At 40.1% G+C, this 15,119-nt stretch overlaps 1 protein-coding gene across 2 annotated transcripts; it reads left to right on the top strand.

Annotated features, from left to right (window-relative positions):
• Window positions 1–2,958: 2,958 nt before the first annotated feature.
• Window positions 2,959–13,999, top strand: pfkfb1 (6-phosphofructo-2-kinase/fructose-2,6-biphosphatase 1). 2 transcript variants are annotated; one of them, XM_030118273.1, is made up of 14 exons: window positions 2,959–3,054; window positions 8,888–9,013; window positions 9,117–9,213; window positions 10,123–10,189; window positions 10,340–10,414; window positions 10,764–10,820; window positions 10,912–11,033; window positions 11,128–11,335; window positions 11,533–11,679; window positions 12,081–12,185; window positions 12,351–12,480; window positions 12,565–12,627; window positions 12,714–12,778; window positions 13,413–13,999. In XM_030118273.1, the coding sequence occupies exons 1-14, from the start codon at window positions 3,003–3,005 to the stop codon at window positions 13,470–13,472; spliced, it is 1,374 nt and encodes a 457-aa protein (XP_029974133.1). In that variant the 5' UTR covers window positions 2,959–3,002; the 3' UTR covers window positions 13,473–13,999. The 2 variants fall into 2 exon arrangements, with proteins under 2 accessions (XP_029974133.1, XP_029974132.1); XM_030118272.1 differs by lacking the exon at window positions 2,959–3,054 and adding an exon at window positions 7,701–7,861.
• Window positions 14,000–15,119: the final 1,120 nt, after the last annotated feature.

Genomic DNA, 15,119 nt, shown 5'->3' with positions numbered 1-15,119 from the left:
CTCTTTAACCAACAGCTCAGCCTTCAGACATATAATAGTTATTTCTGTTGGACTGAAATCTTATGTGTAAGGCAGCTTTTTTGGTTTAGTGTCAAAAAATAACTTGAGATGACTGAAGCATTTTGACATGGTGTTAACCATCAGAAGAGTTCTACACTGTGTTCACAAGGACACGACCATGGCTGAAACAATAGTCATTTAAGCTGTTTAGTTTAAAGGTGCATTAAGGAGTTTTTCAACCTTAAAAATACTTACTTTCCACCATAAATATGTTACACATTTTTAATGATGTGTACAATGTGCCCTGACATATTCATTGCAAGTACCTCTAACAGCGCTAAATTGTCACTTGAAAGTTGCAGTGCCAGTCAGGCACCAGAATTTTTTTGGGTAGAATTTGAAATGACGTAATGCATGTTCCGCCTGGCCTGATTTGTTTTGTCCGCCATTACTCCGCCAGATGCTTAGTGAGCAACAACTGAGCAGGATCTTCCAGAAAGTAAGAAAAGACTGGCTTCTAGCACTGCCACAGCTCCAGCACAGACTCCACCAGGTAAAAGAAACTTAAATTTAACTCGAGCGCTACTAAACAAGCGAGGAAGGAGTTCCCCTCTTCCGTGCAGGCAAGCAACAGGCACGAGTTTTTCACGAAGCTGCATTACGCCCAAGGCCTGCAGGGGGCGCTGTTTCCCATAAAACGTGCAAAGTCCTTAATGCACCTTTAAACAGTTAAAAGACCTAAAATTGCACCAAAAATATCCCCAATACTATTACACTACCAACAGCAGCCCAATCTGTTGATGCAAGGCAGTAAGAGTATTAGATTGTTTGTTATGATGCAGTGTTACAACAAAGAAAAAAACCTACCAAATCAATTTTTTATGTATTCACTTTGACTTGACAATTTAAGAAAACTCAAAGGATTTGGGAAATTTTCAAAATGAAGGAACATGCATGCTGACAACGAAAATTTATATCTTTCCGTGTGAGATTTCATGTAAAATTTTAAATTTTGCTATGGTAAGAAGCTGACTTCAGTACGCTATGTTAAATTTTAAATTTACCATAGCTTACTGACCAATATAGGTCAGCTGCTAGCAACCATTAGCACAAGATTTTAAGTTTTATACACTTGAACTCCTGGTGAAATTACACGTCATAGTTCAATAGAAGTATTCTACATGAATACATGAATAGTTATTGTTTCTAAAGTACTTACCATGCCTTTTTTACTAGAGTGATAGATCTGTCCTCCACCTCAGATGGCGTTTCATTGGCTGCCTCTGGGATTATACTGGTTTTCTGCAGTATATTCTGCAATATATTCCAGATTTACAGAGTTTAGAATGGTTTGGTTTTGTTTAGTTTGGATATTTTTCAGACGTTAAAACCAGGTTTAGAATATTTTTCTCTGGTTTATACCAGCTGTAGAAAACTGACAGTAGTTTTGGATGGCGTTTGGACTGCTTTAGCTTCGACCAGGACTGGACTGGTGTCTGTTGTTTTAGGATTAAGTGTTCTTTTGGATTGATTTGTGTGATTTAGACCATGTTTGAAATGGTTTCTTTAGTTTTGAATACATTTATGAATGGTTCTCTATTCATGAAAGGTGTAGAAAGTTTTCTGTGGTTTTAAATTGGGTTTATACTGCTTTCTGTAGTTTCTTCCAGGTTTAGATTAATTTTCTGCAGTTCGCTTTACTTTGACTTTAGTTATGTGTTCAGACATGGATACTGTTGTCTTTCCATTACAGTTATGACTGTAACTTGTGTTTGTTGGCCTTGAACATGATTTTCAAAGTAACTCTTTTCAGGGGAAAATTGCTTGAATGTTATGCTCTAGTGAAGCGTTACATATTTGATATGAAAATAGCAACAATAAAGGACAGAGTGCAGATCACAGGACAAGAGTGAGTATTTTGTTATGCTTAATCCGGAGATAGACACGCAACTCTCCACACATGCACATTATTTTGTAACAGCCCTTTAAACGCACATGCACATTGTTAACAAAATCAGTCCAAAGTTCTTGTAAATTGACAGGCTGCTAATTTTCAGTAATTATCTCAACATAGATTCACACAGATATAACCAACAAATACTCCAGATTTGCAAAGTGTTCATTGAACATTGTATAAAGTCTGTAAAATTTCACTGAAAGTTTTTTTTAGATTTTTTTTTTTTCTTTTTTTTTTTTTACCTGACACAAAGCAATCCACTTTCAATAGTTTACATCTGTGGCACAGTTTCCTGCTAGAAATATAACATAATGAGCAGCCTGGCTGAAGCTTGTTCTCCTGTTGTCGGACTGTAATGATATTTTGGAAGCTTGTGTGCTTAGTTTGGAGAGTTTTGTTACTGTACTGAAAAAACTGTGGAATGTTTGTATTTTCCCGGTGTCATGACTGACTGAAGTGTATCAGGGGGAAAATCAGAGGTTTGTTGCAATCAGAGTTTTGTACATTACCAGGAAAATAACTACAATAGTATAGTGTGTCTTTAGTATGTCGATAGTATGTCTCAACCTTGGCATTTGATGTCAAATGTCACTCCCCCTCCCAACCCCCAGCTGTTGAGTACTGCATGACAGCTTTAACATACCACTCAGATGACAATACCCTCCATGTGGTCTGTTTGTATGAACATGTGACTTTTTGCAGTGTTTTTGTGAGCATATATACGTCATTACGTTTCCGTGAACAACAACTGTCCCCTCCCTGTGACCTTTGTACTTTCGTTGAGTGCTTCTTCTGCTTCGCCATGTGTGTACGTTGTGAACTCTGGCCCTGGCAAACACTAAAGGACAAGCTCAGTCTGCTGCTATCATATATCCATGTGTCGTGAAAAGAGAGGGCTCACGAGGGTGGGGGTGGGTTGAGAGAACCCGCCACAGGGGGTTCAGCTTCTTAAAAAGAACTTGGGATCTGGTGCCGCCTGCCACATAGTGTCCTGTGTCGATTGTGCCCGAGGTCTGCCGGCGGCGTTCCTGGAGCTTTGCAGAGAATGGAGTTTCCTCAGTATGAACGTGTGCGGCTCCGCAGATGTGACAGCGCAGGTGAGAGCACGTGAAACTCCCAGGAGCATGCCGTATCGCAATGCACAGTACAATCTCTACTGCAAAGTTTCCTTTAACATAAAACTCATTAACGTGCACACTTACTAAGCAGTGTTGGTTAAGTCACGTGTAACATGCAGTGGTGCAATGCAAAGTGCAGTCAATGGCTGCACAGCGTTGACCAGTGCAAGTAATATATTACTTTCCCAACGCTGAGTGTAATGTACGTAGATGTTGAATGGAGTATGAAGAAACTCCATCTGTGGTCATGCTTGAAAGAGTAACAGAGCAACTTTCCTTTACAAAATAACAGCACTGCTCATTAGTAAACACTGAGAAGGAGAAAGTCTAGTCCTCTGCTGCTATTTCCATGTGATCACATGCTGGAATATTTTCAAAGAAGCAGCTTTTAGATGATGAAGAAGAAGAAACAAAACTGAGAAAAAGTACTAACATGCACACACCTTAAGTTATTTCTTATCGTGAAGCTAACATTTGCTTAAGCTCACTAACGTTGATGCAGGCTGATATTCATGTTACTCACAGTCGCATGGTTCACGTTACCACCACGAGGACTAATGAGGCACTCCTCCTTCAGTAAACACGGTTTAGGTAAACAGCAAGACGACAGCTTTGAGTAAAGCTAACAATGAATTTATGAGCAGGAAACAGAGACAGCAGCTCTGTGTGTTAGACACGATAAAGCGAGTGACATAAGCACAATAAAGTGTCAGTGATTGCAACTTTACTCATTTTAATCAGTTACTAATGCAGAAGCAGTGACTTGGTTTGTTTCCCCCAACGCAGCCAGATGAAAATAAGAGTTCTGCATGGGTACTCGGGGATCCGGGGATCTCATGACTGAGATATTAAACAAGGAATTCAAGTTATTTAGGGTATCACTGTCTGGTAGTCTGGATGAGAAAAATGACTCTCTGAATTGCCACGTGGAGATGACCCTCTCGTGTGAACCTAGGGTCTCGCCATTCTTTGTGTACATTTGTTTATCGTATTGATTGAAGGACTGAGTTCATGAAATCAGTCTAAAAAGTGAGTGTACACAAGTTTTTTAAAATTTTTTTTATTGAACCTTTACTCATACAAGGTTTTATTTTCAAGCGCGACCTTTTGAGTGCTGCACATAAAAAGTACATTTTGCCATTTTGGCAAAAGTGGCTTTATTTTTTTTTTTGGGGGGGGGGGGTCAATGTACAACCGGTGTTTTTAAAAAAATCTTAAAGACATTGTTCTGATGAGCTGCATTGTGTATTCAGCATGTCCAGAGTTTCTAATGTCAAATTAGCCGCGATGTTACCAGCTAGCATCGCTGGCAGCAACAGCAGTCCTTCCATCGGGACTAATATCCAAATTATTTTAGATGATGAAGAAGAAGAAACAAAACTGAGAAAAAGTACTAACATGCACACACCTTAAGTTATTTCTTATCGTGAAGCTAACATTTGCTTAAGCTCACTAACGTTGATGCAGGCTGATATTCATGTTACTCACAGTCGCATGGTTCACGTTACCACCACGAGGACTAATGAGGCACTCCTCCTTCAGTAAACACGGTTTAGGTAAACAGCAAGACGACAGCTTTGAGTAAAGCTAACAATGAATTTATGAGCAGGAAACAGAGACAGCAGCTCTGTGTGTTTTTTTTTTGGGGGGGGGGGGGGGGTCAATGTACAACCGGTGTTTTTAAAAAAATCTTAAAGACATTGTTCTGATGAGCTGCATTGTGTATTCAGCATGTCCAGAGTTTCTAATGTCAAATTAGCCGCGATGTTACCAGCTAGCATCGCTGGCAGCAACAGCAGTCCTTCCATCGGGACTAATATCCAAATTATCCAAATGTTTCAGTTGAATGTGATTGTAACTAGCTCCAGCAGAGTTCATATGCCACTTCTCTCTGAGACAGCCTACTATGGGCTACCCTTTTTTTTTATTTTCAAAATGAAAGTACTGACAGTCAATGCCATTTCCATGCCAGGGGGGAGTCTGACGGCTCCGTAGCCCCGACTAATGGCAGCAGTCAACAGTCCACGTGTTGAACCGGTTGAACTGACGTATTTCTGGTGCTGAAGCTTCAGTTGGCGCTTTATAGATGTAATGGGCAGTTGGAGGTGTTTCGAGTGACATACAGTACCTCCTGAAGCTCTACCAGGTCAGACTGACAGGTGGAAAACACCTGCATGTTAATCTGACAGATTAAGGTTGTTGAAGGTAAAAGGAACAACAACGAGGACAGAAAACACCTGGCAACCAATTAATTTTCTTTTAATTTAACTCTACCGCTGGCAGGTTGGCAGGTGTTACACTGTTGGCTATTATTACCTTATTGGTTGCAACATGGCTGAGAGCAAAAGATCTGCCAATACCGCAATGATTTTAGCCATGATAAATCTAATAAATAAAAATAATGTAATATCTTGGCAAGTTATTACATCATTGGCTGGTTATTGCATTATTGAAATGCCATTCAAAAAGTCATTTTAAAATAAAATAACCTTATTTTTGGGAAGTTTTTTTTTCTGGTTTTATGGTAATTTGCTGTCAACAATGGCATAGTGAGTGACATTGCTATCCTGTTCATTCAATTTATTTTTTTCCTATTTCATCACATCATTGATACGTTCTTATGTTATTGCAATGTTACATCTAAAAAGACTGTTTGGGCATTTTGTTGGTCATTATTGGTTGTAACAAGGTGTGGTAACTATGCTACCTTTCTGCCATTGGTTTCATTCGTTTGACTAATTTGTCCCTGTCAGAATCAAAATAAAGCCTCAATATTAAAAATATTAGAACTGAATGAAGAGTTGCATTGTGAGTCGGCATGGATGTTTCAATTCTGCAGCAAAATCACAAATTTCCAAGTGATGTGACAATCACCACTTGATTTAACAAAGAGACTTCAAAATGTCTTCAAAATATCTGTAAGCATGTTAGAGTCTGTTCTGGGAAGCAGATGCCGGAAAGCTTTGTAGGGCAAAGAGTGATTTAATCGCCGAGCTGAAGAGGGGGAGCGCATATTCCAACATAGCTGAACTCTGGATCATGTGCAGCTGTTGCTGTTTGCCCCTCTGTGTTCTCAGTGTCACTTTATTATTTAGTGTCACAACCAGAAATAACTGTCTGTTCGCTTTCATCTTCCAAAGTTTTGAGAAAGATAAGAGATACTGTCCTCTTCTACTCGCTGGTACTGGTTTCGGTAGTTTAGAGGAACTTCACATCAGCTTTTTGTCTTCAGCATATCTGGAGTGGGGTGTATTTTATCATGAGCTCCGGTTCACACTTTAGCCTCACAGTGAGAAGATCCCTGCTTTCACACTCTCTGTGTGGAGTGTGCATCTTCTCTTTGTGCATGCATGTTTTTGTTTTTCTGGCTACTCCTGTTTCTTTCCACAGTCTGATAGCATTTAAGGTTAATTGTGGCTCTAAACTGCTGTTGTGAATTTCAGTGAGTCTATTAAGCTAAATTCAACAAAGCAGTGTAAGAAATGGATGAATGGACTTTACTGCAGTTTCCATGGACTATATGTCGTTTGAGTATTTCATTACACAGACTTGTTTTAGAACTAGAATTATTGCCATCAGGACACGAGGATGAAGTGGAATAGAAGATGGGGGAATGGTAGAAGATATACTAACACTTTGTTAAAGTAGTCAGTAAGTTTACAAAATGCAAAACTGACTAAAACCCTTCTTAATTCATAATTTCAAGCTTTGTGAAAATAGATATGTTTACACAAGTTCCATCTGCACACTGCGGAGTGTGTGAGCAGCATTCAGACGGCAGAGGAGCAGCTAGTCGGCAGTAAACTAAACTAAAGCCATCAAGTTCATGGAGGGAAACATTGAATTAATTTGGTCTATAATAGAATACAGTTTCTGGTTTTGTGTTCTTTTACTATCTTAACACTGGCAAAGATATCCTGCTTAGGGCCGTCAGATGTTTGCAGTTATTTTCTTTATAAAAAAAAAAAAAGTATTTTGCAGTTCCAGTGCTTGAGTGAGATGTTCTGCCCCTTTTTCCAATAAAACAACATCTGTTCCTCAATATGTGTTTTTGACACGACTGAGGAGCACATGATGTCTGACACTCTGGCGAATCTCTTCGGGGACTGAATGTTCTACCATCTGCTTGTTCCATGACTGGCAGCATGGTCAGGAGTCTGGGAGAAATGCATCTTCAATCAGTAAAGTTTATGACCGCTTTGAGTTTAACAGTGGCTTCGAGGAGCAAAACTTTTATCAAAGGTTTAGATCGCCCTCCAGTGGTTAAAAGTAAAAAATGCCCAAGTTTGTGCTTGGTTGACCGGTAAACGAGCAACTGGCCTGATCTGAATTCACCAGACAGTCCTTGCTTCTGCTGCACTTGCCCCCCTTGACCGTGTTGTGTTTACTCTAACAAAGAAAGCAGCCATGTGTCCACAACACGTACCGCACAACGGATCTGAACGCCTCCCCTGCTGTCAGATTCTGGCATCGGTCCTCTTGAAACAAATGGCGTGACAGATAAGCACCCTGGCCTCAGGTGCTCCCCCCTCCCTCCTCTCTCCTGCCCTCCAAGTCCTTCTCCTTAGCAACAGTCAGCTGACCTGCGGTAGTGCTCAGTGAAGCAGACACATGCGCAGGGGTTCACAGAACTGAGCGCCTGAGTCCTCCTCTCGTCCAAACAGCCTCACGGGCCTCATGGCTCTGACCATTAGCATGTCCACCGAGCAGAAGAAACTCACACAGACTCCTCTGCTCAAGATCTGGGTGCCAGGGATGGGATGCAACTTGAACCGGAGGAGAGGATGTAAGTGGAGTGAAAAGCTGTCTTAGCACCAGTAGGAGGTTTAGGTTTTGATGCACACGCTGGCGAGAGGAGTCAGCCGCGGGACGGCAGCCAGGCGGGACCAGACCAGGTCCCAGCTGGCCCTCTGTTCAGTGTCTGACGTGGTCCTCTGAGCATTTTGCTGATGCAGCATATTCCATTCATAATCGAACAGCCTGGAGGCTCACTCTCACCCCGTCTCTGTAATGACTCACACACAGGCCATTTGGGGACTTGTTGGGGTGACGGCCACCTGGCAAGCAACCCCGCAGTCTGCCGTATAACTTGGCCGTTTTTGCACCCAGGCACAGACAGACAGAGAGACAGGGGTGGAACTACTGGGTCATGGCCAGGTAAGACTCACAGAGACCATCTAAAAGCACAAGAGAAGAAGTTGTTTTGTTTGTTTGTTTGTTTTTAAATGCAGTGACGGCTGGATAGCTCAGTTTAATGAGTTGTTGCACAGATTGAAACAAAGTCTTGGTTTAGTCCAGTGTGAGATAGGTAACTTTGTCAAGTTGTAAGAAGCAACACTGTGACACTCCCAGAGATCACCAGTGTTTCATGCCTGTGATGGTCTGCTGAGCAACTGTGGTTCTTGAGGAATGAGAAGAGAAAAGTTGATGCAGCAGCGAACGTCTTCAAGGGTGTATTTGACTATTTAAAAGCCGAGTTACACTTTTCAGGCTCACTTTCTTATTGTCTTTTTTTTATGCTGTTATCTGTGTTGTCTGAAGAGTTTTCTGTGATGAAACATGCTGCCAACAGCCAGCAGATACTCCTCACTCTGGTTTGCAGACATTTGAGCTGCAGCCTGCAGCTCTTATCCTCTGCATTAAAGATTCCTTTGGCAGCAACGACATACACCCTACAACACAGAGCAACGCCGAGAGCTTTCACCTAATCAAGCAGGGTTGAATAATAGATCGCACATGCAACTTTCACCCTTCGTTTTCAGCTTGAGCAGAATCTACAAAGTAATCTTTCTGCATGCTCGTGTGTTTCCAGCTTCTGTGCCTCAGTTCTGTAACTCCCCTACACTGATTGTTATGGTGGGACTGCCTGCCAGAGGGAAGACCTACATCTCCAAGAAGCTCACTCGCTACCTGAACTGGATCGGCGTTCCGACAAAAAGTCAGTTTTCAATGGAAATCCTGATTGTGTGAATTTCAGTTAATTACACTCTTACTGGGTTCCCTCTCAGTGCAGTGATCTTCTTTCTCTTTTTGTAAACCAGTGTTCAATGTGGGACAGTACCGCAGGGAGGCCGTCAAGATCTACAAGAACTTTGAATTCTTCAAACCTGACAACGAGGAAGCCATGAGGATACGCAAGTATGTACAAATAATATTGTGAAAAGACAATTATAAAGCTTGCCATCACTATAAAGCCAGTGCTTTTGACACAAACTCACTGGGAAGTGATTTCTAATTTGCAATCTGTAATTTAATTACAATTACTAAATAAAATAAAAATTTTGTTGGAGAGCTGCAGAGCTGCTGTCTCTCTGTCCTGCTCACTGAGTCAGCTGTTACCGTCAGCATTAGGGGATAATTAGTAATTTAATCACTATTGTTCTCGGGGCTGCTCTGTTTAACTTGCTTTCTTGTTTGACTCTCTCCTGTTTAGAAGTAGCGCGACAGGTGCTTCATGCCTGAAATAATCTTTATTACTTTACAGCAGTTTTCAAGTCCTTTTGAATATATAAATGAACAAAAATTTAATAATGATTTGATATGATTTGATAGCAGCCTCAAATAAATATGAGTGTCTTTTTCTCAGAGCTGCCTGTATCTGTCTGGTAATTGACTTTGGCTTTTTTACAGCAATTTGTTTAAAAGTCACTAACCAACAGATTTTAGAGCATCTTCCTCAAACTGACGTTAGCTCGGCTGAACTGAATGAACCGACTTTTGACCCGCTCAGTGCTGACAGTTCAGCTACTGTCTGACAACAAACTATAAACACAACAACATAACAGACTTAACAGATATTTCTCAGATATTTAAGTTGTTTTTATAATTTGTAGTTATAAAGGCACTCCAGTGTTTTTTTTTTTTTAAAGATGCAACCACCAATTGGAACCAGTTCCTCATGCTCAGCAAAATGTTGCCACAACTTTGCTACTAGTTCACTTGGCAATGAGTAACAACAGCACTTTAAATGTTATTTACATATGAGTGATCTGAGCTGTCATTTTTACATTACTCTTGTTTAGTTTTGGTCTATACCTTCTGTCGCAGGGCCTGCGCTTCAGCTGCACTCAAAGATGTGGCTTCATACTTCACAAAGGAGCAAGGACAAGTAGCCGTGAGTAAGAGGACAACTGAACCTGTCCCTTTAACTACAGTCAGTCGTGCTAGTTGGTCCTGTTTTATCAGTCCAATCATTACAAATGACAAGGATGTATATCTTTTTAATAAGGTTTTGTTGAAAAGAGCTGTGTCTGGTTTCATCCAGGTATTTGATGCTACCAACACCACCAGGGAGAGGAGGGCGGTCATCAATAGTTTTGCCAAAGAAAAAGGCTACAAGGCAAGTTATCTGATTGATCCATTCATCTTTCAGACTACTTTATTGTTTGCTGGGGTGAATCCCTATTCATTTAGGCAGGATAAACCCTGGACAGACAGTTACACACACTCACACATTGCTTTCTGATTCATAAACTATGTTTCGAGGCTGTGGGGGGAAAACATGCATATATTTGTGATAAACACTGTTAGAATGATTTCACTTCATTTGAAAATATTAATATGAAAATCTGAAGGTATACGTTAGTCTCGCTTTTAAAAAATGTGTCTGAAAAACAAAAGCAAATAATAATAAAGTAAGAGAAAGCTACCAACAGCATGAATAATGTTTGTGATTGATATTCACTCAGGTGTTTTTTGTGGAATCCATCTGTGATGACCCTGAAATCATTGCAGAAAATATCAAGGTGAGTTCAAGGTCACTTTTCATTTCTTTGTAGAGTAATTATGAAGTTTAGTTCTCAAACTAATCCTTTTTTTAAAAACTTTTCCTTCAAGCAAGTAAAATTTGGAAGTCCTGACTACGTCGACCGTGACATCGATGAAGCCAAGGAGGACTTCATCCAGCGCATCGAGTGCTACCGAGCAAGCTACAAGCCCATAGATGATGAGAAAGACAGGTTTGACCCCCGAAGCAGAATGGATGAAAAAGTCAGATTTATTTGCTAACTGTAATTTTCTTTGTTTTGTCTCTGATCACATGACATGGATCAGAAACCTCTCCTACATAAAGATCTTTGACGTGGGCAGTCGATACATGGTGAACCGGGTCCGGGACCACATCCAGAGCCGGATCGTCTACTACCTGATGAACATCCACGTCACGCCCAGATCCATTTTCCTGAGCCGCCACGGGGAGAGCGAGCTCAATCTGGCAGGTCGCATCGGAGGAGATGCAGGTTTATCCTCCAGAGGACACCAGGTGAGGAGAACGAATGAAAACCGACCAACAGTACAGTGAGAATGTACAGAAACATGCAAAAACTTTCTATTAATGCTGGCATGAAGTGAAGATCTCAAGTCCAGCTGTGAACTACAGATATTCTCACTGTGAGACAGGAGTACAACCATTAACTACCGGAAGCATTAAGGGCGTTTCTTCACCCTTGTTCTCCTCAGTACGCCAGTGCCTTGGCGACGTTCATCAGGGGTCAGAACATCAGCAACCTGAAGGTGTGGACGAGCCACATGAAGAGGACCATCCAGACGGCGGAGGCTCTGGGAGTCCAGTACGAGCAGTGGAAGGCTCTCAATGAGATCGACGCTGTAAGCATAGATGTCACTGATGTAGCATCTGCTTCTTTTGATATTTTCTAATTTGGTTGGAAATGAAATGTGTTTTTCTCCATTTTGAGCGTTATTTCTCTGAAAACAATTTTTAAAAAATCATGTGGACACAGCACCATGTTGGTAGAGTTTTAGTGTTGATTTCAGTCTGTAACAAGAAATTAAAAGGAAACACTAGAAAGTGTTTGAAGCTACACATTATAACTTCATGCATTAGTACATGTTTTCATCACCACTAACATTTCTGCAAGTTTGTTTCTCTCTACTGTCCATGTGAAAACAGCTAATAGTGTGTACACAAATTAAACAAGCCATTTTATTTCAACTCTATATCTTTTTTTTTCTGTTTTAAGTGGTGATCATAACGTTTCTTCTCTCAGGGTGTGTGTGAGGAGATGACATATGAAGAGATCCAGGAGAATTTTCCAGAGGAGTTTGCGCTGAGAGACCAGGACAAGTATCGTTACCGTTACCCGAAGGGTGAGGTCAGTACCTGAAAACAACAGAAAGACTGCAAACCATCTCTACAGTCTGACTGGCCAAAACATGATACTTTAGTGTAGTTTCTTTATTCTCTCTTCATGATTCTCATACATGGTTGTTTCATGTTCAGTAACTGATAAACACGAGTGATTTTCCGTCCTGTTCAGTCCTATGAGGACCTCGTCCATCGTCTGGAGCCGGTCATCATGGAGCTGGAGAGGCAGGAAAACGTGCTGGTTGTCTGCCACCAAGCCGTGATGCGCTGCCTGCTGGCCTACTTCCTGGATAAACCAGCAGGTACGACACAGGCCTAATGGACTCCTGTCACATTTTATCCTGGATAAACACTCCTCACAAATCTCCTTTTGCTTTCTTGTGAAGATGAACTGCCTTATCTGAGATGCCCCCTTCACACGGTGCTCAAACTCACACCGATAGCTTATGGTAAGAGCGATCAGCGTGTGTGTGTTATACGTCGAACCTCTGCACATCTCCACCTGACCCTGCTGCTTTTCTCTTCAACTGTGCAGGATGTAAAGTCGAGCCTTTTTACCTCAATATCGAAGCCGTCAACACACACAGAGAGAGACCAGCAGTAAGTTTCCTCAAGTCATACTCAGTACTGTCAGATGTTAGTGTTTCAGACATTTTAAGTGTCTGAAGTCATGTAATAATGACACACATGTTGTTTGGTTCTTTCAGTCTCAGATCTGAAAAGAACTAGATTCTTACTTTAGTATCATTAAATGGCAAATAAAAGTAAAAATGCATGTTATTGTCCGTCTTTTGAAAACAGAACTCACAGTAATTGTTCTAATAGCTGAAAATCTGCTTCATAAAAAATGGAAAAAATCTGAACCACATACCCTGAGTCCCTGTTATATGACCTCACTCAGTCTGTAACTGATTATTTAGTCTTTAAATTATAAGCTGTGCAGTGTGAGAGCTTTATTTTTCCCTCTTGTGAAAGTAATAATTGTGTACTTCTGTTTGTGAGTGTGAATGTGTTTGATTATGTCAGGAATTTATAAATGCTGTAGTGCTTTGTAGTGTGAATTAAAAAAAAGCAATAGCAAATTCTTATTTTAATTGAATTTTAATTTTAATTATTTTAATTTGTTAAAGGTGGAAGGAAGTGAGGGGAACATTTCTCGTTTTGTAATTAAATCTTATTAAATCAAATGTAGATTACACACCGAAACCTCCTCTTTGTGTTTGAATCTTCACAGAACGTCAACATCAGCAGAAACCCAGAGGAAGCCCTGCAGACTGTTCCTGATCACATATAACCACCACAGATTCAGGGAAAAGTGGACTTTCGTCGTTTAGAAGCGGATGCAATGCTAATAATCTGCTGCGGTTAATATTTAAGATGCACTTAAGGATAAAACGTTTATGTGAGAAGAGAAAATGAGAAGGCCTCAGAACAAGATGGGACAAAGCAATATGGAAACATGAACTGCCTCTGCCGTGAAAAGGACGCCACCTATTGGCGGTTCAGTGTTTAACACGTCTCAAATGTTTATTATCTTTTTTCTGATTACATGTACTTGACTTATCTTGAACATTGTTTACAACAAGATTTTTAGATGAAGACTAACCCCAGTTTGTCCTTACGGTGAAAGAAACAAGTATTTTTAAAAAAGCAGTACAGAGGTTATTTTTATAACCTTTGACCTTTGCACTATTTGTATTTGTTGTACAGGTAACAAATGTAGTTTAAAGAATTAGAAATCAGCATCTGCGCAAGTTAAACACCTGGCTGTGACATTTGTAATGTAGATCAGATTATATTATCCAGACAGGTTGTAATAAATAAAACATGTCAATAAATAACTGAACCAAAAGAGAATTCACATCACTGTGTGAGAAATGGACTTTATTGCCTTGTAATGACATCTTTCCACAGGTACATCAGCAAGTTACAGACACATCTGATTGGAAAATTATAAGACTGCTTTAAAAAATTAACTCTGCATTTTGAGAAAACAGACAGAATTTGTCAGGTTGAGAGAACAGCACTATGTGGGACAAAAAGTGCAAAAAAAACTTGAATGTGACCATGAAACAGAATGAATGAAAAAGAAGGAAGTCCTCACAACAACGTTTTAATGTGAGGATGTGTTTCCCACTTCATTTTAGAGTCATTACCATCAATCAACAAATCAGTCCGTTTGGAATATTTGGAAATATGTAATGTATTTGTCATGATGCTTCAACTCTTGACTGAAAATTCACATGAATTAACTGAATGAAATTAAACTCTACATTTAGCTTTGACTGTAATCTTTACACAACAACAGAATAATTTAGTTGTAAATTTGATTGAACTATTTCATTTTGCTGTATTTTTTCATTTAAATTTCTAAATATGAATGAAACAAATAAATGTAATAATCAATTTGGAATTATTTTAACTCAAAATTTGAAATGCAAGTAGATTACTTTGTGATTCGATTAATAGATCGTAAAACAAAAAGTAAATATCAATTGATCGATCAATTGATTTTATATTGACTGGATCCCCACTTGTGTTCTTTAATCTGTAAATGTTACATGAATAAATATCTAAACCGTATAACCTCTGCAGCTCTGCAGACTGATGCAGTTTATTCAGACAATAAAGGCGCTTTGTGTAAAAGCGATCAAGGGAAACGGGGACCGTTTCAGCCACATTTGGGAGTAATTTAGGATTATTTCTTCTTTTTTTTTTCACCTCCACTCTTGCATCGGTGGGAAGGAGGTGGAGGTATTTCGGTATTTCCCCTCCAAACCGGGGCTAATAATCCCTCGCTTGGGTTTCTGGAGCGCCTCTGTGGCAGCAGAGTGCGAAGTTTCCAGTGTGCGTGAAAACAGGCCACGAGCTCCTTTTCTGACTCTCTTTTAGTTTTTTTTTTTTTTTTTTTTTTTGCCCCCTCACACACCAGGCTGCGGAT

The sequence above is a fragment of the Salarias fasciatus genome, chromosome 20 (genome assembly GCF_902148845.1).
Source record: "Salarias fasciatus chromosome 20, fSalaFa1.1, whole genome shotgun sequence".
Lineage (NCBI taxonomy): Eukaryota > Metazoa > Chordata > Actinopteri > Blenniiformes > Blenniidae > Salarias > Salarias fasciatus.
Note: the sequence above shows the minus strand (reverse complement) of the source record. Positions and strands in the feature narration are given on the sequence as shown.

Excerpts from the sequence above, each read along its gene's own strand:
- pfkfb1 (XM_030118272.1), top strand. The coding sequence starts at position 7,753 with ATGGCTCTGACCATTAGCATGTCCACCGAGCAGAAGAAACTCACACAG. Across the intron at positions 7,862-8,887 it reads CTTGAACCGGAGGAGAGGAT|CTTCTGTGCCTCAGTTCTGT; the intron begins GTAAGTGGAGTG and ends GTGTGTTTCCAG. Across the intron at positions 9,014-9,116 it reads GATCGGCGTTCCGACAAAAA|TGTTCAATGTGGGACAGTAC; the intron begins GTCAGTTTTCAA and ends TTTGTAAACCAG.